Source organism: Emys orbicularis, chromosome 1 (assembly GCF_028017835.1).
Source record: "Emys orbicularis isolate rEmyOrb1 chromosome 1, rEmyOrb1.hap1, whole genome shotgun sequence".
Taxonomy (NCBI): domain Eukaryota; kingdom Metazoa; phylum Chordata; order Testudines; family Emydidae; genus Emys; species Emys orbicularis.
Window position 1 is genome coordinate 247,182,117 of NC_088683.1, and position 22,815 is coordinate 247,204,931.

At 41.5% G+C, this 22,815-nt stretch overlaps 1 protein-coding gene across 1 annotated transcript in view; it reads left to right on the forward strand.

The window, feature by feature from the left end:
- The window catches only part of UBE3A (ubiquitin protein ligase E3A), a 104,190-nt gene that overhangs the window by 28,268 nt on the left and 53,107 nt on the right, over window positions 1–22,815 (forward strand). The window contains exons 3-4 of the mRNA XM_065411372.1: window positions 7,174–7,288; window positions 11,298–11,342. Of these exons, the coding sequence (XP_065267444.1) occupies window positions 7,269–7,288; window positions 11,298–11,342 (65 nt within the window). The 5' untranslated portion in view covers window positions 7,174–7,268. The remainder of the gene's footprint in view (window positions 1–7,173; window positions 7,289–11,297; window positions 11,343–22,815) is intronic.

Sequence of the window (22,815 nt, forward strand, 5' to 3'; positions counted from 1 at the left end):
CCTCATTTTTGTGTAGTTCCTTTTTCTGAAGTTAGTATTTTCCCTCCCACAAGGATGTTAAATTTAATTACATTATGGTCACTATTACTGAGCAGTTCAACTATATTGACCTAATCCTGTCCATCCTTGGATTTTGTAGAAGTGTCATCTCTCTAGCTGTATTCCTCGTTTTGTGGTTTCTCTTTCTCCCCACTCCTCTTTGCTGGAACCCATTCACAGGGCTCTATGATTGCCCCTTTCTTCTTCCTCTGCACTATACCTTTTGCTTTTAGGATCCCTTGACAAAGGAGCATGGCTAACTCATGGAAAACGGGTTTAAAAAGCCAGCTCCTGAACAACCAGAGGGAGCTACCAAGCAGGAGACGCAAACAGGAGTTTTGTGGTGGTGTGTGAGCCAGATACACCTAATAAACATACTCTAAACTTCGGCAAATAACACCCCTCCTCTCCCCAAAAAAAGAACAAACTAAAACCTTTACAAGAGTAAAAATATGCATGCCGAAACCCAGTGGCAGAGCAGGGCTATCAAGTTTATTGCACTGAATGCACGACATACAGTTAGCTCCTTTGTAGGCAGATGGCATACATGTGCAGTTGTTGCAAGCAACTCATGGCCCTCAGAGACGAATATGGGCTCTTGAGACTGGAATGGCTGAACTGGAGGAGCGAAGGGAGACAGAGGTACACAGACGAAACTTTCAGGAACATAGTAGTGTGGTGCCATTCCCCAGTCCATCAGGGTCTCTGCTGTTGAGGAGGATGAAAGACTCAAAGAAGAACATCAAGCTGGAGGGGAGAAAAACAATCCCATAGTTGGGACCCTCCTTCCAGGTGATGTCATGGTATCCTCTTGCACTGAGGAGACAACTCCTTGGGAAGGGAACCCCAGTCACTAGGAAGAGCCAGGTAATAGTATTGGGGGATTTGATCAGTGGAAATATAGATGGTTGGGTTTGTGATGACAGGGAGAACCACATAGCGAATTCCCTGCCGGGTGCAAAGGTTGCAGATCTCTCAAAACATGTAGATAGACTTACATGCAATGCTGGGGAAGAGCCAGTGGTCGTGGTAAACGTAGGACCAGTGGCATAAGGAAAGGTAGGAGAGAAGTCCTTGAGGCCAAATTTAGGCTGCTAGGTAAGAGATTAAAGTCCAGGACCTCCCTGGTAGCATTTTCTGAAATGCTTCCAGTTCCACGTGCAGGACCAGTTAGACAGGCAGAACAGCAAGGTCTCAATGCATGGATGAGATGATGGTGTTTGGAGGAGGGATTTAGGTTTATTGGGAACATTTTGAGAGGAGGAGGAGCCTATACAGGAAGGATGGGCTCCACCTACACCAAAACAGAACCAGACTGCTGGCATGTAAAATTAAAAAGGGTATTTTTAAACTAAGGGCAGGGGGAAAGCAGGCAGGTATGGAGGGACAATCGGATCAGATAGAGACATCCCTTAGGAGAGGATTTTTTTAAAGGGGATACTTTATATCCTAATAAAGAGGAGAGGATAGAAGTTGATAAAGTACAGGTAGGAACTGAAGAGAAACGGTCAATCAAGAGTCCCATTTAATTGCATCACATGAAGGCAGACAACTAAATACTGACAAATTTTATAAGTGCTTGTATACAAATGGAAGAAGTCTAAATACTAAGATGGGTGAACTTGAGCACCTGCTATTAAATGAGGATATTAATATAACTGACATCACAGAAACTTGGTGGAACAATGATAACCAATGGGACATGGTAATACCAGAGTACAAAACACACAGGAATGAGAGTAGATAACACTGGAAGGGGAGTGGAACTATACGTGAAAAAGAGGATAGTGAAAAATCTTAAATGAATCAAACTACCACAGAATCTCTATGAATAGAAATTCCATGCTTGAATAATAGGCGTATACCAGTAGGACTATACGACTGATCACCTGACCAGGATGGTTTTGATTGTGAAATGCTCAGGGAGATTAAAGAAGCTACAAAAACACAAAATCCACAGAAAAATAATAATGGGGGTTTTAAACTATTTCCATATTGATTGGGTACATGTCACCTCAGGATGGGATGCAGAGAGAAAATTTTTAGACACTGTTAATGACTGATTCTTGGAGCAGCTAGTCCCTGGAACCCACAAGGGTAGAGGCAATTTCTGAGTCCTAAATGGGACTCAGGGTCTGGTCCATAAGGTGAATATAGCTGAATCGCTCAGTAATAGCAACTATAATGTAATTTAAACTTAACAATCTTGTAGGGGGAAAAATACCAAAGAAACCCACAACAGTAGTAGTAAACTTTCAAAAGGGGTATTACACAAAAATGAGGAAGCTAGTTAAATGGAAATTCAAAGGAATAGTCACAAGAGTGCCGTGCCTACAAGCTGCATGGAAACTATTTAAAAACATCGTAATAGAGGCTCAAACTAAATGGACACCCCCCTCCTCCTCCCCATATGAAAAAAAGACAGTAAGAGGACCCAAAAATACTACCATGGCTAAACAGCAGAGTAAAAAAGGCAGTTACGGTCAAAAAGGCATCCTTTAAAAATTGGAAGTTAAATCCTAGTGAGGAAAACAGAATGGAGCGTAAACTCTGACAGATCAAGTGTAAAAGTATAATTAGGCAAGCCAAAAAAAATTGAAGAGCAGTTTGTGTCTTTTGTGAATTAACAGTTTACTCACAGGTTACTTTTAAGACCAATTATGCTACAGTTTATCTAATTAATTTCCTTCCCATTTGGGCCAGCCACTATTTCAAGCAGCCGCCTGATTTTTATAAAGCTATCTTCACTGCTCTCCAGAAGATTTCTCTGTTTAGGCAATTGGTTCATCTCGTCCATATTTTGATCCTGGCAGCAAACATACATAATTTCTTCCTCATGGGCCTCTGCCATGTTTGGAGGCAATAGTAAAAATACTCCAGAAAGGAAAGTTTTTTTCTAACAGACAGAATGGTCAAACTGTCGTTTCTAATTAGGGTTTTAAAGAAGCAAATTTCACCAACAAGAAAGTCTCACAACCTGTAGTTTGTCAGCCCTTATTCCTTAGGCCCGGTCCTGACTGAGACCACTGCAGATCATCTTCTAGTGGGTATTGCTGTATGGAGAATCTGGAAGCAAAACTCAGTCCCTTTTCTGGGGAAAGCCTTGGTGGCTGAACAAGCAATACACAAAAGCAAGCACCATTCTCCAGGAGCTAGACACCAGTAAGCTTCAAACATGAGCCTGACAGAATCCTCAGGGCACGTATAGAGACCCTCTCAGAATAAACTCTTTAACTATAGAAGGTGAAGAGTCTGCACAGAAAAGTATTAGGGCTCATAGCTGTTCAGCTAGCCCTATGATGAGTAGCTCAAGTATGTCCCTATAAACACATACTATTCAGAATGGAACCCATGCCAGTGGTGACCTATATGTAGTATGGAGAAGCCATAGTCTTTTCAGGAATCTGTTCTCTTCGGATGAGCAGAATGAAATCAACTGTGTAACACACATTTCCATCTGCTAGGCGCCAAAATAGTTGAGGGGAAGGGCATCTAAATCCATGAATCTTCATCAGGGTAACTGAGGAGAGGAGCTCACAGTTTGCACTCATCATCCCCAAGAATGTTTTTTGGCATCCTGTCCACCTCAGCCCTTTAAAAGGAAGGAAAAAGCCCAATTATTGTGAAGATGGTTAGTGGTGTTAGACCATCTGAATATTGCAGGGAAAGAACTTTTACTTTCCTTTGACCCCAAACAGATAGCTTTTTCAACAAAGTCAGTACTCTATTCCTGTTCCAGATCCCTCAGATTTGTAGCATGGCACACAGTTTGTTATCCAAAATAAAGGTACTGGATGTAGCCAAATTAGGTTCCGTTCTTCTTTATCTAGAGGCACGCCAATTAGGCTTAAGAATAGGGGCTAGAATTCAGTTATTAGTGGATTTATTTTTCATTTCTAAATGCATCCTTACAAACCTGCTTCACTGCACCCATGCAGAATTGAATAAAGACACACAATTCCTGCTGCTTCCCCGAGAAGCAAAAAGGAAATTACATTGCTTCTGATTAGGGCTCCTTTTATTCTCTAAAGCAAATTGAGAAGCTAGAAAATGGCACAAGATCCGTCTAAAGGTCGTCATGCCCTAAGGAATACTGTAAACTTTTTCATCCTGTTTTGCATCACCACCTCTTGCTTGGATCATAGATATTTCATTCTGTGGACCACTAATGATCCATGGACATTAGTTTTAGAACCACTACCTTAAGGATTCATGTCTCTGCCATTGATGGTTTTAGGGAAATGTGGCAGTCTATTCTATGGGCTTTTAAACCTTGTGCCAACTTCCTGGAAATGGTTATTTGCATTTTGATCCCCCTCTTTTCTACCATTAGGTCCCCAGCTATTTTGAGCCTTAATTTGATTTTGAAAAGGTTATTTTTTTTATCATTCCTTCCTCACTCAGACGCCTTCAAAGGTATTGCAGCCGTTAATCTAGATTGTTTTAGATTTCTCCTCTTTGTGGCCATTAGGTTTGCCAGAAGAACAGGGACAATAACCCTTTCTGCAGTTCCAGAATAGATTTTTTTTCCCCATCTTTCCACTCACCTTTCCTATTTCCCTTTCATTCAACCCTAGATGTGGGAAGGAAATGTCATTTCACTAGTTTGATATTGGTATTAGTAATATTTGCACTTTGCCCTTCTCATCTGTTGATCTCAAACTGCATTACAAAGGTAGTAAGTATCATTACTGCATTTTACAGATGGAGAATTTGAAGCCCAATAGTGAAATGAGTTGTCCTAGTGAGTCAGTGGCAGAGCTGGGAAACTTCAAAAAGTTTGAAGCCTTTAAGGATCATAATGAGCTGTGGTATACTTCAGCGAAGAGAGTCAGTGGCTGTTGCTAATGCTTGTCAACATTAGCTCCCTTCGGCAAGGGTCCTTGTGACCTGTTCAGCTGAAAAAGGGGGGCTTCGCTGGGTGACATGTATCGAGCCTTCACGTGCACTCCCTGATTATTCACCAAATAAGTGTGTGGTTTGGCCATTAGCAGATGTGGTAGTCAGCTGCAGAATGCCGACGCCTTTTTTTACCTCAATAGGCCATTTACCTTTGTTTGTTTGTATGTGAAGATAGTGCTAGTTAGAGCCCTACAGTCTGTGCAGGTCAGAGTGAGAGCTCACTGAAGGAAACTTCCTAGCTATTGCACAATGCTGGACTTGTGTGGCCACTGGCTGTTAACTGATCACTATTTTTAGAAGAAACTAAAATAAAAAAAAATTTCACTCACTAAATGCAGCAGTAGCATATACACATGTTTAAACAAAAGGCAGTGCTTGTCTTGAATGAATCCTTCTGCACTAAGAGATCAACGTATCATATATACTCGATCATAAGCCGGTTCGTTTCTAAGCCAACTCCCCCAAGATGGATAAGTAAAAATGGAAAATTTTTATGACCCGTTCATAAGCCGACCCTATAATTCAAGGGTCAGCAAACTTTGGCTCCCGGGCCATCAGGATAAGCTATTGGCGGGCCGAGATGGTTTGTTTACCTCAAGCAGCCGCAGGCACGGAGGTTAACCTAAGTAAACAAAGTGTCCCAGCGCACCAGCTGCTGACCCTGACGGGCCGGGACAGCAGCTGGTAGGGAAGCTTTTTTGGGGGGAGAAGCTGGGGGTCAGGGGAGTAACCCCTGTGACCATCCCCCACATGACCCCATCCCTAGCCCGGGACCCACACACTCTCTCTCTCTCCCATCCCTTCCCACTTTATCTGGGGAGGGCCAGGGGAGGATGTCTCTGGCCTGGCTGGAGCTGCTCGGGCAGGCTGGGCAGCGTGTCCGCAGCCTGCTCCGGTGGGCCGGGCGGCACAGCCACAGCCTGCTCTGGGGGGGGTGGAGATGAGCAGCACGGCTGCAGCCTGCCAGCCCCAGAGCTGCAGCTGCTTCCGAGGCTGAGGGGAGAGCAGCGTGGCCAGAAGCGGAGAGACTCTGGCCCCGCCTCTTCCCTTCTGTCTCTGCTGGCTGTGCTGCCTCTCCTTGCTCCCTTTGTTGGGGGGAGGGGCTGTGTCCCACCTCTCCCTCTCTATACCCGTTCATAAGCCGACCCCTTCTCTGGTGCTTCCCTTTTTTACTAAAAAAAATTCAGCTTATGAACGAGTATATACGGTAGGTAAATTATTGCTTTTTGTGAGCTGACTCCATCACAGGATATAGGATTCACATTTTTTTTCTATTCCATACTCCTATCCAATCCTGCTAGTAGTGTGGGAATGGGATGGAGGAGGAGAGAATGGGGTGATTTTAAGTGTTGAGGATTGTTTTTTACCCATTAATTTTAGTTTAGGACAGATAATAGAAATAGGTAAGAGACTAACTGGTTCCTTTTCAGACATGGAAGTAATCAGCTGGGGTGGTCCCAGGGCGTTTTGGGCACGAGTATTGCTGAGTTATCATTGGCTGCCACCTGCCTGACAGAGTAGAGGACCAACCCTACAATTTATGCCAGTGGAGACAGATCACAGGAAACAATTGACAGGTAAAATAATTGTTTTTTAAATGGAAGGAGAAGACTAAAAAATCTTTAAAATATAAATGGGGCTGACACTCTAACGAGATGTCCAAACACTGTAAAGTTTATTGCTCCTGTCAAATATCTGACCAGTTTCATGCATGGACTTTGATCATTCTGCTTATTTTTGGATGAAAAACATAGCAAAAAATAAGCTATATGGAAGTTCCTTGAAACCCAACAATCTTTCTAGAAACAATTTAAAATTGAGTTATATTAAGGAAACATATTATCAAATATAGTAGTATACTGAGAACTGAACTGTAATTCATGTTTATGTAATGTTTCCAAATCTTTGAATGTTCATTATATTGAAATGAAGTATCTTCCATTGGTCAGTTAGGTTTGTGTGTTTGTTTTTACTGCATTAACAAACTTCAGGGTTAGTATTAAAGTTCACTTATATGGACCAGTTCCATCTGTTATGGTGAATTAAAGTAGAAATCATAGCTGGTCTTGAATGTCCCTATAATTCTTTTTGGCAGCATAGTCTTAAGCTTATCATCTAAAACTATTTTTTAGCATCTGTTAATTATTTTACCTCTTTATGTTGTCTTTATTTAGTGTACTGGCTGGAAATGTTAACTTTTAAGGACTTTTAACTCTTTTTTTATTTATTTAGAATTGTTAAGCCTAGGTATAGTCCAACTTAACGACTGGTGTGACAACCTGTTTTTAATCAGTGACTCAAAACTGTGATCACCCCGATGTCACCGAATGGCCACAACTTGTAAAAGGTAAACATAAAAAGATTTAATGGTATTTTTGTGAATTAACTAAATATTATCATTAGTGTAACACTTAGTTTAAAGAATAGTTGATTCATATGACTTTGAAGGTAATTGTATAAATGGAATACAAGTAGCTTTTGAAAGGACAGTGTGACGGTTAGTCGAGACCTAACCTTTGACCTACACTTTTTCTTGTGTTGATGTGAAAGTCCATGTAATTCTCCCCTATGCTGCCTTAAATGTCAGCATCCTAGGACTCATGTCCACCCTTCAACAGCAAACCACTGTATGTCAAAGATCTAAGGAAAGCATTGGTAAGAAGCAGATCACAATTTCAACCCTCCAACTACTGTTATAACAGTATTAAAAAAAATGTAATGATAAAAAAATATCTTGCCAGCATCTTATTAAAATATGCATTAATTAGTGAGTATTTGCTAAAAACATTAGTCCAGGAAACTTGATACTGAAATTCAGTAGACTTGCATACCTTTACTTTTCTCTCCTAGGGAGTTACAGTGGAGGTAAAAGGAGTGGCTTGCAGAATGGAGAAGTTGCTCCCAGTGTTGTTGGAAGTGAGCCATCATTTGAATTTGCTAGCTCATGCTGCAGTATTCAGATTAGTTGGTGTCTTGTGATCACAGTTTCTGCCATCTAATTCAAGTTTGAAAATTGTAAGAGCATTTGCTCTGGGGTCTTGTTAAAACAGTTATTGTAAAGTAACTTAAAACTCTTCTGTTCAGATTTTTAAACAAATGGTGTTGAAAGAAAACATTTTCAGCATGTTATTTAATGTATTCTTAGCAATTTAAGTATAATGTAATTGTGTCTTCAGTATATTACATATTTAGAAAAGTAGTACTATATTTTGTTAATTCTATTTGATATTAATAAATAGCTGCTCATCAAACTAGTGAACTTCCGGTCCTGTAATAAAATTGATTTCCCACACTGTTTTAATTAGTGTTATAAGCTTAGCTTGAATTTTTTTAAACTTGATATGATTCTTACATCCTTTATTTTTTTAAAATATGTCCTGTCCTTTTTTTATCTGTGAGGTTTTAATGAGAAAATTAATAATTCACTAAATCATATTGTAAACCGGACCACTGGAAACCTAGGAAAAAATACTTATAGGGATTTTGCACTTTGTATCTACGGAAACAGTTTTGTGAGATCCTGTACTTGTTCTGAAGTTGCTTGATTTTTTCCATAAACATAAAGGTCTCTATTAGTTTAAAAATAAACAAACTGGTCAGCCTGTAGGACAGCTTGGAGTTGGGTGCCTACTCTCTAGTGATGTCACCTCTCTGGAAGACCAGATGGGATGAATATAGATTATAGGGATATACTAGATATACTCTACAGCAAATTGGTGCCAAAGACTGGTAGCTACATCCTATTGTTTTATTTTTCTTGTTGTTTGCCTGGTGTCTGCTTTCTTCTGTTTCCCTGCTCATTTTGAATGTGTTGCTGCATTATGTTGTATTGGAAACTGCTGATATTCTTCAATTCCCCTAATACCAGCAACTATTTTTTGTCTGCCCATCAGTTTATGAAAATATAGGGGTGAGTGGAACTGGCACACTATAGTGTGTGTGTGTAATTTCAATTTAATTCAGCTAGCACATGGATATTGACAACATTGCAGCTTTTAAGGTGACATTCAGAAAGGATCTTGAGGCTCTTTTCTAGAAAGCTCCTGGAGGTTCAGTGTTACAAAGGCAACTTGCTTGTTCATTGGGAGTAGGAGACTAGGAAGTTGTGTTTGTCATTGCAGTGTAGCTATACCCTTAGCCATTCTGTAAATGAGATAGTGGAGAGGGATTAAGCTACACACAGCTGTTGCTTGAAAATTCAAGAGCGGCAATGGATTAATATAAAACATCCGACTAAACCCTATTGGAAAAGATCAAACAATCCTTGCCCATTCCTCTAGATGCTACAGTTCTCCCAGTCAAGTTCACTTGTGTCTTGTTTGGACTGAGTTTTAGTCAGTGACTTTCATGCAGGTTCTGTTTTCAGTCAAATGCTAGGAGACGAACACTCCACAGATCAGAGTTTGACAAAAAGGAGGCAAAGTTAGTTATCATCCACACTGAATTAAGCTGCAATCCATTATGCCTTGTAATCATCTCCACTGGCTTTTCCTTCATATTGAATATGAGGGGTAATGAGAGTGATCCCTATGCTCTATGTAAGAAAATTTAGGGGTGGAAGAGCAACCTTTATCCCCCAGAGGAGACATTAAAACATAGTTAATAGTATCAAAAGTTGCTTACAGAATAAAAATCAGTATGGAAATATTTGGTTTATCTTCAGCTATATGTGTACAATGTAAGTATATTAAATGCAGAATTTAAGCTATACAAAACAGTTATAAAATTATTAAAATCAGTTGTTGTAAATACAAAAAAAAATTAAAGCAACTGGATGGCTGACAGTTTTTCTCCTTGAGTTTTCTGTAATATGGCACATCGCTGTAGTACATAAGGGCTGATATTTGTATTTGCAGTAGAGTGATTTGGCAGTACATATTTATTGTATTTCATTTGCTTTATCGTTTTTTATAGTTTTTGTAACTAAAAATTCACTTGTGTGTTTCATGTTAAAACTTTTCTTCAGAAAAAAAATCTCAATTACTCAGGAACATTGTCTATAATGGTAATTAGCTAATCATTTAGGACTAAATCCTGTGTCTGCTAGGCTATATAATGCAATCGCAGCGTCGTCTTCTCATCTGGGAAAGGCTGATTCCCACCCTCCCAGGAACAGTTGTGAGAGTTGATAATTCTCATAGCTGACACAATGATTTTGGTACCAGAGAATGATTTTAGCTGAGGCAATGTTTCTCCCTTTCCCCCACTGGGGTGGAAGTGACCTGAATGGGCTGGGCTGGCTTAACTATAAGAAGAGGGTGATGACGTCTGGGGGGCATGCTGGGGATGTTCACCTTCCAAAACATCAATCTATTTAAGCTGGGAAGGAAGAGCAGAAAAATACATGCAACCAAACCCCCCCCCCCCCCCCCCAGCCCTGGTCTCTCACCACCAACAGCTCTGTGGGATTACAGCAAGTGTAAGGCTGCAGTTCATGGACACAGCATTGTGAGGTAGAGGTGACTAGAATCTGTTCAGCTACTTCAGGTGTTGGGTGCTTCACACTTTGCTTCTGTTGAACTTTTCTGTCTCTCTTGCCACACAAGGCTCAACCATATGCAAGATCAGTCAATTTGGTACAGAGCTGTTTTTGTGGTGATAAAGGAACTTCAGTGCACCTTATGCTACAGAACTTGCTGTGATGATTTGGCCCATAGTTGACTGTGAAACCTAGAAGGGGAAAATGACCAACAAAAATCTATTATACTTTCCTGTCATATGAGCCTTGAAAACATTGCCTTTCTCACTAGAGAATCATTCCTGTCTTAATCTTATTCTCGGCCTTTGTCATGACATATTTACATAAGCCATGTTTTCCCCCAGAGTTTTACTAAACTAATAAAAATGAATAAGCAAGTCATATTTCAGTTGCTTGTTTATACTGTTTAACAGTAATATAAACATTATAGACCAGTGTTTCTCAAACTGGGGTTGCCACTTGTGTAGAGAAAGCCCCTGGCGGGCCGGGCCGGTTTGTTTACCTGTCCCGTCCGCAGGTCCGGCCGATCGTGGCTCCCACTGGCCGCGGTTCACTGCTCCAGGCCAATGGGAGCTGCTGGAAGCGGTGCGGGCCAAGGGACTTACTGGCCACCGCTTCCAGCAGCCCCCATTGGCCTGCAGCGGCAAACCGCGGCCAATGGGAACCGCGATCGGCCGGACCTGCGGACAGGGTAGGTAAACAAACCGGCCCGGCCCGCCAGGGGCTTTCCGTACACAAGCGGCGACGCCAGTTTGAGAAACACTGTTATAGACCTAGCAATATAGATAACATTTCTTTTTCTGATTTTCCTATCCAGCATGTTTTAATATCTTAGAATAAAGAATGATGCTTAACATTTCTTTTCTGCATCTTGCAGATCACCAGGAGAACCTCACTCTGAAAACATTGAAACTAGCCGAATGTAAGTACATTAAGCAGTAATTAGATGGGTTTTGTGTATTATGTTTAAAGCTCCTCTGGGCTAAATGCAACAGCAGCTTTTTGCAAAAATAAACCTTTAAGTGTACATTTAAAAACAAACAAGAAAATCCTTTGGCTTTCTCCTTGCAAGACCTGTGCACTGTTGTTGTAGGTGAGTTGCTCCCAGGATATTAAAGAGACAAGATGGGTGAGGTAATATCTTTACCTCTGTGTAGCTCGAAAGCTTGTCTCTCTCTCCAACAGAAGTTGGTCCAATAAAAGATAATACCTGACCCACTTTGTCTCTACAAGACCTATGTCTAATTAGTATATTTCTCTAAAAGAGTAGTATTTGGTTCTCAGTCTAGAAATGTAATTCTCACTGAAATAACATTTTTTTAGAAGTTTCATTTAGTACCAACCAGCAGATGGTAGCATAATACAGTATCTGAAATTTACAACCCTGCACTTAGACTTAATAGCATGTCAAATTATACTCCTGAAGAAGAGCTCTATTGAGCTCAAGTTTCTACTTCACCCAACAGAAGGTGGTCCTATAAAAGATATTCTCTCACCCACCTTGTCTCTCTAAATTATACTTAGGGCCCCACCAAATTCACAGCCATGAAAAACATGTCACGGACTGTGAAATCTGGTGTTTTGGGTGCTTTTACCGTATACTCTATAGATTTCACGGTGGGAGACCAGTATTTCTCAAATTGGAGGACCTGACCAAAAGGAAGTTGCATGGGGGTCACAAGGTTATTTTAGGGGGGATTGCAATATTGCTACCCTTATTTCTGCGCTGCCTTCCGAGTTTGGCGGCCGAGGAGCAGCAGCTGTTGGCTGGGGGCCCAGCTCTGAAGGTAGTGCCCCACCAGCAGCAGCACAGAAGTAAGGGTGGCAATACCTTACCATGGCATCCTTCCTTCTGCGCTGCGGCTGATGGTGGCTGCCGCTCACCAGCCACCCAGCTCTGAAGGCAGCACCGCCACCAGCAACAGTGCAGAAGTAACAGTACCAGTACCATGTACCACAACCCCCCTCTCCCCATAATAACCTTGCTGCCCCCCCCCAACTCCTTTTTGGGGTCAGGACCCCTACAATTACAACACCATGAAATTTCAGATTTAAATAGCTGAAATCATGAAATTTATGATTTTTAAAATCCTATGACCATGAAATTGACCATAAGGGACCATGAATTTGGTAGGGCCCTAATTATACTCCTAGAGTTTTAACATCTCATTACACATATTTGAAAACAAGTTGATTAGTCAAATACTTAGCAAAATAGAAAACATCAGGTTTTGCATATTGTGGGAAATGGGTTGCAGAACTAGAGAGAACGATCCTTGGCCTGGTATGGAAACTTGTATCGTGTAGTTTGTGCTTGTTTTCCATATTGATTATTGCAACTTGCAAGTTAGCTAATTTCCAAAGCAGCATTATAATAATAATTAGATGTGTTCCTGTTTGTAAGAGCTGAGTAGAATCCAGGGCTGCTGACTTTATTGGCCCAGGGTGTGATTATTTTCAGGTTAACTGGAAGCATGGTCAAGTTATGCAGAAATGCTCATTCATACTTCAAAACGAAAAAGACATTTTAAAAAAAGGGCTATAAAACTATTGAAAAGTAAATGAATTCTTTTGGACCTTCCTTTTCTACAGGTCAGAAAGGCACTTCTCAGCAGGACTTCTTTAAATTCTCCTACAGTTGGGAAGAAAAACTCCAAAATACAAAAAGAAACATACAAATACTGTAGATATAAGAGCCTAGCTGACATATGAAGAGAGGAGATCCAAAATAATTTAATAGAGGAAGGATGACTCAGTGGTTAGGGCAATAGTCTAGGAGTTAGGTTTAAATTCAATTCCTTCTCTGCCACAGACTTCCTGTCACATTGGACAGTCTCTCTGCTTCATATTGTCAGGCTAAATGCGTTAAAGACTGCAAGATGCTCTGCTGCTGTAAAATACCTATCATGCATAGGAAGGGAAATGAGTTAAAACTGTTTTCCTTTCAACAGTGTGGCATCCCCATTTTTGTGTTTTTCTGAGATTTTTTTTCCATGTAGAACTTGGAGCTGAAAGGAATGAGAATCCGAGGCTGCCATGTTTGTTTTACACACAGACTAAAAAAATTTTGTTACATGAGCTAATGAGACAGTGATTGGAATCACTCTGATTATTCAGATCCCTGCACTTGGGCTAAAAATGATTGTTAGCCAGTCAGATTATGAGGATCTGCATATTTTTGAGCAATAACTATACAATGATTATGGATATTACACTTGCAGAAATGAAGAACCTGGAACTACATAACTAAGAAACCATATGGTTATGCATCACCAACTGCAGCATTTCTGCAGTCTGCCAGACACAGTTGCTCTTACTACACAAAATGGTACATTTTGTTTTAGTTATTCAGTTCCTGGCACTCTGATTCTGGATGTCTGATCTGCATAATCATTGTACAGTTAGAACAATAACTACAGTATTCAGTCCATGTACTCCAGCTAGTAAAGTCTGTCAGCCAGTTAGAATGCAGGGATTTTCATAATCACTTTTCAGTTTTGCTAATTGCACTGTGAATATGCAGATTGATTTACTTTAGTTTACTATAATTTCTCTACTCGGATCCTAGACTCTGTTAAAACTTTGTGCCAGCATCACGGATGGCCAAATGCTTTTAATTCACTTCAGCTAACCCAAGAAAACTTACATTTTATTTGTTTGATATTTTCTTCACGTGACTGCCAAACAGCAAGAATTGACATTTAAAAAAAAACATTTTCGAGTCTCTTCTCTTGGATTTCCTCCTCCCCTCTCTCCAGTGCAACAGGGCTCTTGTCCCCATAATAACTTTCATTTCTCCAAACATTTCGGTTTCATTGGATTCCCACTTCTAGCTCCATACTTCCACGGTACAACTTAATTGACTCATACTTGTCAAGTTTTTGTCATAAATGTTCTTTTCACAGACCTCATTCAAGTGCCTGGTTTGTCCCTGCTATCTTAGCTGAGTTGTCTCATGCTTCCTGCCCCCTTACTACGTTCATACAATATCTCTTTCTAATTTCCTCCTTTGATTAGTCTCAGGCTAGGTCTACACTACAGCGGGGGTCCGACCTAAGATACGCAACTTCAGCTACTTGAATACCGTAGCTGAAGTTGCGTATTTTAGGTCGGCTTACCTGGCTGTGAGGACGGGGGAAAGTCGACCGCTGCCGCGCTGCCGCCGACTCCGCTGCCGCCTCTTGCCGTGGTGGATTTCCGGAGTCGACGGCAGAGCGATCAGGGATCGATTTTATCGCGTCTTCACTAGACGCGGTAAGTCGATCCCCGATAGACCGATTGCTACCCGCCGGATCGGCGGGTAGTGAAGACAAGCCCTCACTTTCAAAGCCTGTTCCTGCTTAATTTGGGGCGGCAAGATCTAATTGCCTGCCTCTTCAATACCTCCAGGCTATTGTCCTGATTCTCACACTACATAGGATCTCCACTGATGCCTCTCCCAACCTTTCAAGGCAGGTGTCCTGGTGTGTTGACGAGACATTTCGTTTCTGTGGCCCCCCATCTCTCTCCTTATTCTTTCCGGTGTCAAGCCTTTGAAACGCTAAGGGTTTTGAGCCCTCCTGTTTCCATCACTACAGCTTTTCTTGTGGTTGTGCTTAGTGCATAGTTGTTTCTTTGATGCTGCATTTCTATTGTATTATCGCTTTTGAAAGAATGGAGAAAGGAAGACTCCAGCAGCTTCCAAAAATATGCCCAAACATATGTCCCTTACAGAGAGGCATGACTGCTACTTGTCTGGTCAAGGACTGTGTGGTCTTACATATTGGGGAGGGATAGCTCAGTGGTTTCAGCATTGGCCTGCTAAACCCAGGGTTGTGTTCAATCCTTGAGGGGGCCACCTAGGGATCTGGGGCAAAATCAGTACCTGGTCCTGCTAGTGAAGGCAGGGGGCTGGACTCGATGATCTTTCGGGGTCCCTTCCAGTTCTATGAGATAGGTATATCTCCATATATATATATATTTTTTTTTATATCATCTGCTTTCAGATGTCACCCTGTGCCTTCAATCCTGAGAGTGGCCAATAGCCATCCCGGTCTCTTCCAAAAATGCAAGTAAATCCAACACATAGCTCAACACTCTGGCCATGGCCTCTGAATCAAATACCCAAATTTAATGCAAAGACTGTGCATTGTCATCAGTTCCTTTCTAGCAGGTCTAAAGAGAGGCTATATCTACAGCAATACTTCAACATCAGAGTCCTGCACAATCCTATGTTTCACTGTCACCAGGCTGTACTAGAAATTCCACACAGCACCCAGGCAACACATGCATTCAAAGGAAATCAGTGCATTGAGGGAGCGACTGATTTCTTTTAAATGTCATGCTCTGTTCATCAGGAAAGCACAATTCAGCTTCCCAACTCAGAGCCATTACAGCTCTTGATACCTGGTAGCAACTTCAGTAATCCTCCACTAAGTGTCTATTGTTCTCATTGCCACAGCTAGAGAAGCTTGAAGGTCATGTCAAGACTCTCTTCAGGACTCAGCTGCTTCAGCTGCCAGCCTAAAATGTGTTGCTGCACAGGTTACTTGCAGAGCCACCACCTTTATGAAGCATTGTTACCCAAAGTTGTCATCTGAGTAGGAATCCATTACTGGATTATCTATGTTACAGAGCCTGTTCCCCATTTAAGGGTGCTTAAACTCTGCTCCCCACTCCCTCCAGTAGGTATTATTTGTTTGGAAATAGCTCTTTACTCTCATTCTGGGACTGTCTCTGGCATTTAATCCTCAATTTTTCATTGTTGGAAGTATATTAGTTCCCTATTTTAAAACAGTTGTTTGTTTTCATATTTCCATATTAGTCCTTGGTGTAGTTTGGAGACCGTCCTCGAGCCTTTGGGTTTCCAAGAGTGGGAGTTTAGTGGGATGAACATCTTTTGGAGAAAGCAAATTACTTACTTGCAGTTCTTGTTCTTTGAAAATATATTGCATAATTTAACATCTTGCTGTGAAGTTGCAAGTTTATACTGTATTATGCAATAAATTTTCAAAGAACAAGAACTGCAGGTAAGTAATTTGCTTTCTCCAAAAGATGTTCATCCCACTAAACTCCCACTCTTGGAAACCCAAAGGCTTGAGGACCGTCTCCAAAGGACTAATATGGAAATATGAAAACAAACAACTGTTTTAAAATAGGGAACTAAAGTAAAGAGCTATTTCCAAACAAATAATACCTACTGGAGGGAGTGGGGAGCAGAGTTTAAGCACCCTTAAATGGGGAACAGGCTTTCAAAAAGATCTGACTGTAGGACTATTAAAACCTGGCCCAGTATCCTCTCTGTATGGACACCAGTCTGTTGCAAATGTACCTAACTGCTGGGTCCCACATGCATCACCTGGGTCTTGGCAGAGTCTAGTAACTGTTTAGCTCTGGATCTGACAAGCATACTTTGAGACCTCTTGTCAGAGTCCTTCATTGGCATGTGAGACTCTTCTATGCAGACTCCCCAGACCTTGAAACCAGTGCTTTATATCTCCCTAGCACCCAGTTGCTTACATACACTTTCCCAAAGCTCTACCTAGGCTGTGGACAACTGGGCTTCTACTTTAACTAACCCCTATGGGACAATATAGCAGGAAAGCAAGGAACGTAAGCTTAGCAAAAGTATTTCTTTAGCACAGAAAGTCTACTCTTAAAAGTATTAAAGTTACAGATTTCTGAAAACAACAAAAATTACCAAAGCACACCCTCCCCATGTCTGAGCTTTTCCTTTTGTGAGTCAGAGGTTGGTCACTGTTCAGGCTGAACAAAGTCCCTGTTGCCCTCTCTTCAGCAAGTCCTTACAGGGGGCTGTGGTTGCTCCCTCCCACCCTTGGCCTTAAGTAGACTGTCTTCTCGCCATGCACTCCACTGGAACTCTCCAGCCCCCTGCCTCAATTGTATATGCATCTCCTGTGGGCCCCCTCTATAGAAAGAACATTGTTCCATGGGAGTTGGCCAGCAGCTTAGAGACCATCAAATCCAGTAGCTTGATGACTTTTCGGTGTTAGTCCTTCAATGAGGTGGTGCAAACATCTGGGCAGGGCTGCTGTCTGGAATGCAATTCAGTAGGCTTGCTGTGGGCAAGTGTAGAATACAAGTTCAATGCATAATACTAAATAGAGTCTATAATTTGATACAAACATATCCCACTTTGTCACAAGAACATAAGGGGCAATTTAGGCAGTTGACTGAGGTGTTCAAAAAGAGCACATATAGGTGTTTTAGAGGCACGCAACATCCGTGCAGTTTCCCACATGGCCTAGTGCTGCTATAAGCTGACCTGGACATGATAATTCAATAGGATAGAAATTTGTAGAAAATAACAAATATAAGACTGATTTTTCTGTAATTGTCTACATTATTTGTTTGCTTTGGGAGAATTCTAACCACCACCAGCCCAATTCAGTTTTGAAACACCACATGAAAAATGTTTCTGCATTTACACTGGGGACAATACTTTTTAACCTAGGAAAAAATCATGGAGGGTGAGGGATAGAGAGGATATAATACTTAATATTTTATATATTTACAAAACTATATACAATATACAGACTAATTAATCCTCACAAGCCCATGATGTTAATAGGCAAATATTATCCCCTTTTTCATATGGAGACAAAGTTTATGGTGACTTGATCTAGGCCACTCAGCTAGTGGCAGTCAGGATTAGAGCTCAGGACATTCCCGATTATCTGTCTTGCGCTCATTCCTGCAGACTTCATTAACTGAAGAGGGTAAGGAGGAAGAAAACAGAGAGGAAATGCTTGAAATATTTTTAAATAACTAAACAGACCTTTCAGCAGTTTGAAGCCTATTTTGATTTTGTAATCTCTTAAAGCATCAATAAAAACTAATAATCATTCCAGTCTCGATTCCAGAAGGCTAGTATCCCAGGTAAACAAATGGAGTCCATCAGTTGAGAAGAGTCTTCTTTCTGTGAATGCCTTCCCATGGTCGATCATCCTAAAATCTTCCTCAGAGCACCAGTCCTTGAGCCATCTATTCATCTTCATTATCTTGCCACATCTTCACCCTCCTTCTGTAGGGATTGAAGATCATTTGAGCTTCCATGTCTTTAAGCATCTTACCAACCCTACTGTAATTATCCTTGATCTAGTCCATTGGGAATCAAGCAAGGTCATTCATCCCGACATGCAGCACAGTCAGTGGATTTTTTCCCCTACTCCCATCAGGATCCTTTTGAGCTTCATGTCCACATCTTGTATCCTTGCTCCTGACAGATAACGAACTCTTCTGTCTCTATTAGGTCTAGTGACAGGACTGTCAATTCTTCTTAGTATGGAGTCCCTGGTCACATACACGTCTCTCCCTGATGTTATGAATCTCACATTCTTCTGCAGTCCCCTGTACATCATCTTCATTTTTCCTTGGGCTCTAGTCCTTGGCTATCTCCATTCTCTCCTCTGCAAGGACTGGCTTCCCTTCTTTTCTTCCTCGACATCCCATCTGCCTGTTTCTTCTCCTCCTTCAACTCTATTTCACCTCCACTAGCTGGTCTTTTCCTCTACCTTGTCTTCATGGTCACATTCTTCCATTGATCACCCACCTCCTCTGGCAGTCTGCCCTCCAGGTCCTTTTGTGGACACCTGATGAACAAATATTTAGTTGTTTGTGCCACCTCCTCCTTTGGATTAAATCATCAAATCCCCATCTGAATTCTGTCATCATCTCCAGCTGCATCTCGAGTCCTTGAATCTTTTCTGCCATGAAGGCTCTATCAGGTAACAGTTTATGCATAAGTAGCTTCCATCAGATGTACATACCACAGCTACCACATCTGACTATCTTCTTTGTCTCCTCTCCTCCTTGGGACACTTCTAGTGTGCTGCCTTAGCAGTCATCATTGTCTTAACTTTGTAGTCTCTACTTCTAGGGGGGGAAAAGAGGACAAAAATCCCCCTAAATGCCTGCCTCCAAACTTCCACATAAATTTCAGTGTTAGCTGCTAGTTGTTCATTTCAGGTACAGTTGTTTCCAGAAGTACATTATAAAAATACTGCAGCTGTATCAGTGATTTAAAGTTTTGTCTTACAAGATCTCCTATTTGCCCTTTATTATATAAAAAATAAATGAAACAGTAATTCATAAATTAAAACATCAACATTTTAAATGATTTTTCTTCCGTTTTCTATATAAAAAATGGGCACTATTTTCCTTTTACTTCCATAATTTCCATGTGATGCCTGTTGACATAATAATCTAATGCTGATTTTTTTTCATTGTGCTTGTTAAAGAAAGGAATTAGATAATGATAATGCTGCCTTGGTACTTTGAATTCCTACTGAATTAATTAGTATAGGAGATCGTAAACTTCAGTGAACATTAATGTATATGTTTTTCTAAAGGCATTAAATAGTGATGCTGCTCTGTGCAGAAAAGTATAAAAGTTAGCATGCACATAATGTGTAATCCTTTTTTTAAAAATACCCACTATACTCTATACTGTTATTGTGCTAAGTTACTACAAAATCTTATTATGCTTCATTCAAAAATGTGTGGTTATGTAAATTGAACACTTAAAGGTTGGTTTTTTTGCACAAGTTAATAACCTAGGCTAACACCAGATAACAGAACTTGGGATTTTTACTTGTGAATTCCTTATTCAAACAAAGCAGTAGACAGAGATGTGGTTTTAAATTTCTTCTAAAGCTGGTAAAATGTTTATGCATCTCTCATTTGCTTGGTTGCCTAGTTACGTATGTGTTGTGCTTACATGTTTAGCTTATTCACCATTTCTGTGCATGTGTTGAGTTATTTGAGAAATGCAGATTCATGTGCTATCATGTATTTAAAGTATATACTCTTTTTATTATGGAGAAACTGTTCTTGAATTGTTCAATAAAACAAATAATCCCCCATAATCTATTCCACAATTTGCATATGAGCCTTGGACATGCGATATACTATGATCTTGCAACCCAAATTATACTACTGAACAGACAGTTAGAAACTTATGAGGCTAGTTCCTAATAAAAATTGAAAAACCTCTGAACTTGTCGTTATTTGTAATTGAATTATGGCATATTTATAAAGGGATGTCTGTAAGCATTCTCCATTAGTCTACAAAAACAGTCAGTGTAAGTTAAAGTTTATTTAAAATAAAAACCAAAATTCAGATATTTCTTTGTAATACACCTCTATCTCGATATAACCCTGTCCTCGGGAGCCAAAAAATGGTGCTGCGTTATAGGTGAAACCGCGTTATATCGAACTTGCTTTGATCCGCTGGAGTGCGCAGCCCTGCCCCCCCGGAGCACTGCTTTACCGCGTTATATCATATTCCTGTTATATCGGGTCGCATTATATCGGGGTAGAGGTGTATCTAAAAGCAAAATTATGTCTGTGATTTTGGGGAAATTTACACACACACGCTCTCTCGCTCTCTCTCTCTCTCTCTCTCTCTCGCTCTCTCTCTCTCTCTTCTGGAAGAAACTAGACATGCCAGGAGTACTTTGCCTGTGAGAGATTCTGTTTCATTCAAACAGTGTACAGTTGTAGATATTAGTATACAACACTTTTAAACTGAGCGGAGTCTGTATAGGATTTCTACTGTCCTGCTTGACTTAGGGCTTGTCTATATGCGGAAATTTACTGGCATTCTTATACCACTCTAGTTGCACTGGTATAATTCCTCGTGTGGAAAACACCTTCTGGAATAAGAGAGCCTCTTTCCCTGTTTAGTTTATGTCATTTCCACACACTTTTTGCACAATTTTAACTATATGGGTTTAGATACAGAAAAATAGTTAAAATAGAAATAGAAAAATAGAAGTATGTTTAAATTGGTACAAAAATAGTGTAGATCAGTCCTTAGTGTCAGCATTAAAATTTCATTGCTGCTCTATCACCAAATACGTATTTATATTGCCCCTCCATCGTTATCAGATTATCAGATTTTGTCGTCATACTTGCAATAACCATGTGAGTGATGGTCCCTATATGTATTCCACACATCTTAGCAGTGTCCATTGACCTGCATGTGTGCGGTGCGTTCCTTCCTGCTCCCAGCCAAGGGTATAATAGGTAGTGCGGGTCAACACCACTCCAGTTCCCTCTTACCGCTGAGTGGGAACCCTTGTTCCTTCATGCTCTTAGTTTTGCTCTGAGAATGACCACTCTTTGTTCAGTGTACATAATTTTAGATAGTTGTATTTTGTTATATTAGAGATAGATAGTAAGTAAGTTGTAGTTCTTCCCCTCTTCGGGGAACATCCCCACCCATGGGGACTATGCTCTGGATTCCAGGATTTAAAAATTTTCTCCTGCCCGTGCTCACTCTCTGAGCGATGAGCACCAGAGATGCCTTTACTGCCTTGACAAGGCACACATTGCGGCTCGCTGCTCCATCTGCAAGTTCTTCCCACCCCAAACCAAGGACGCTCAAGAGCTTTGCCTCCGTAAGTACTTGATGGAGGAAGCCATGAGACCAGAACCACTAATAATACAGCGTCCCTCTCCAGCGGTGAGCATCCCTGTGAGCATGTCCCATGTCCTGGATCCATTGGTACCAAAGGAAAAGGACAAGTCCCAACAGAAGAGTAAAAAAACCCTACTCTCACAGGCATAAGAGCAGATTCCCAATGCAGACTGCTCCTAAGCACAGCATTTCCTCCCCAAGTGAGATGTTGCGCATGGATCTGACCGGACCAGTGCCCAAGCCTCCCGGTGTGGAGGGTAAGGCCAGATGCAAATGGGATCCGACAGTACCGATAACTGCTCTGGTAGGCAAGGATGTCGCCCATCCCACCGTTGTCCCTGTGCCTCCTGGATAGGCCGGCCCCATGGATGCCACCTGGGCACTCTGTCATTTCCAGAGGCACACCACGGACTCCTTGACACTCTGAGCCTTTCTTCACAATGGAGGAGCTGATCCTTCCATAACCACTCTTCTCTGGACCCCCACCCCCTCCACTCACCAGTGTCATCTCCACCCCAGCAGACTAACCTCTCCTACTGCTGCCAGAGAAGCCCATCCCATTGCAGCATCGCAACCCTCCAGTACCAGTGGTCTCCCCCTATTGCTGGATCCATCTTCAGAATCTGAGGAGTTCTTGGAGCCAGACCCTCGTTTTTGCCAATGTCCCACTGAATTCTGGACTTGCGGCTCAGATATATGATCCAGCAGCAGAGCCCTGGTACTGCTACTTGCAGGGCCCACCACATCCTAAGGACCCTTCTTGGCCAGACTGGGCACCCTGGGATCTCTATCGCAGATGCTAGGCACCATTGCAGGCGGCTTATTAACTGTCTCCTGTTCACCCAGCAGCACCGCCAGTCTATGAGGAAGAGGCGGACATCTAACCGGTACCATCAGCTCCACCAGTCTCCACTGCTGCTGCTTCACTGCTGGGCAAGGCGCTTATTCCTCTCCCACTCTCTCCGCATGACCA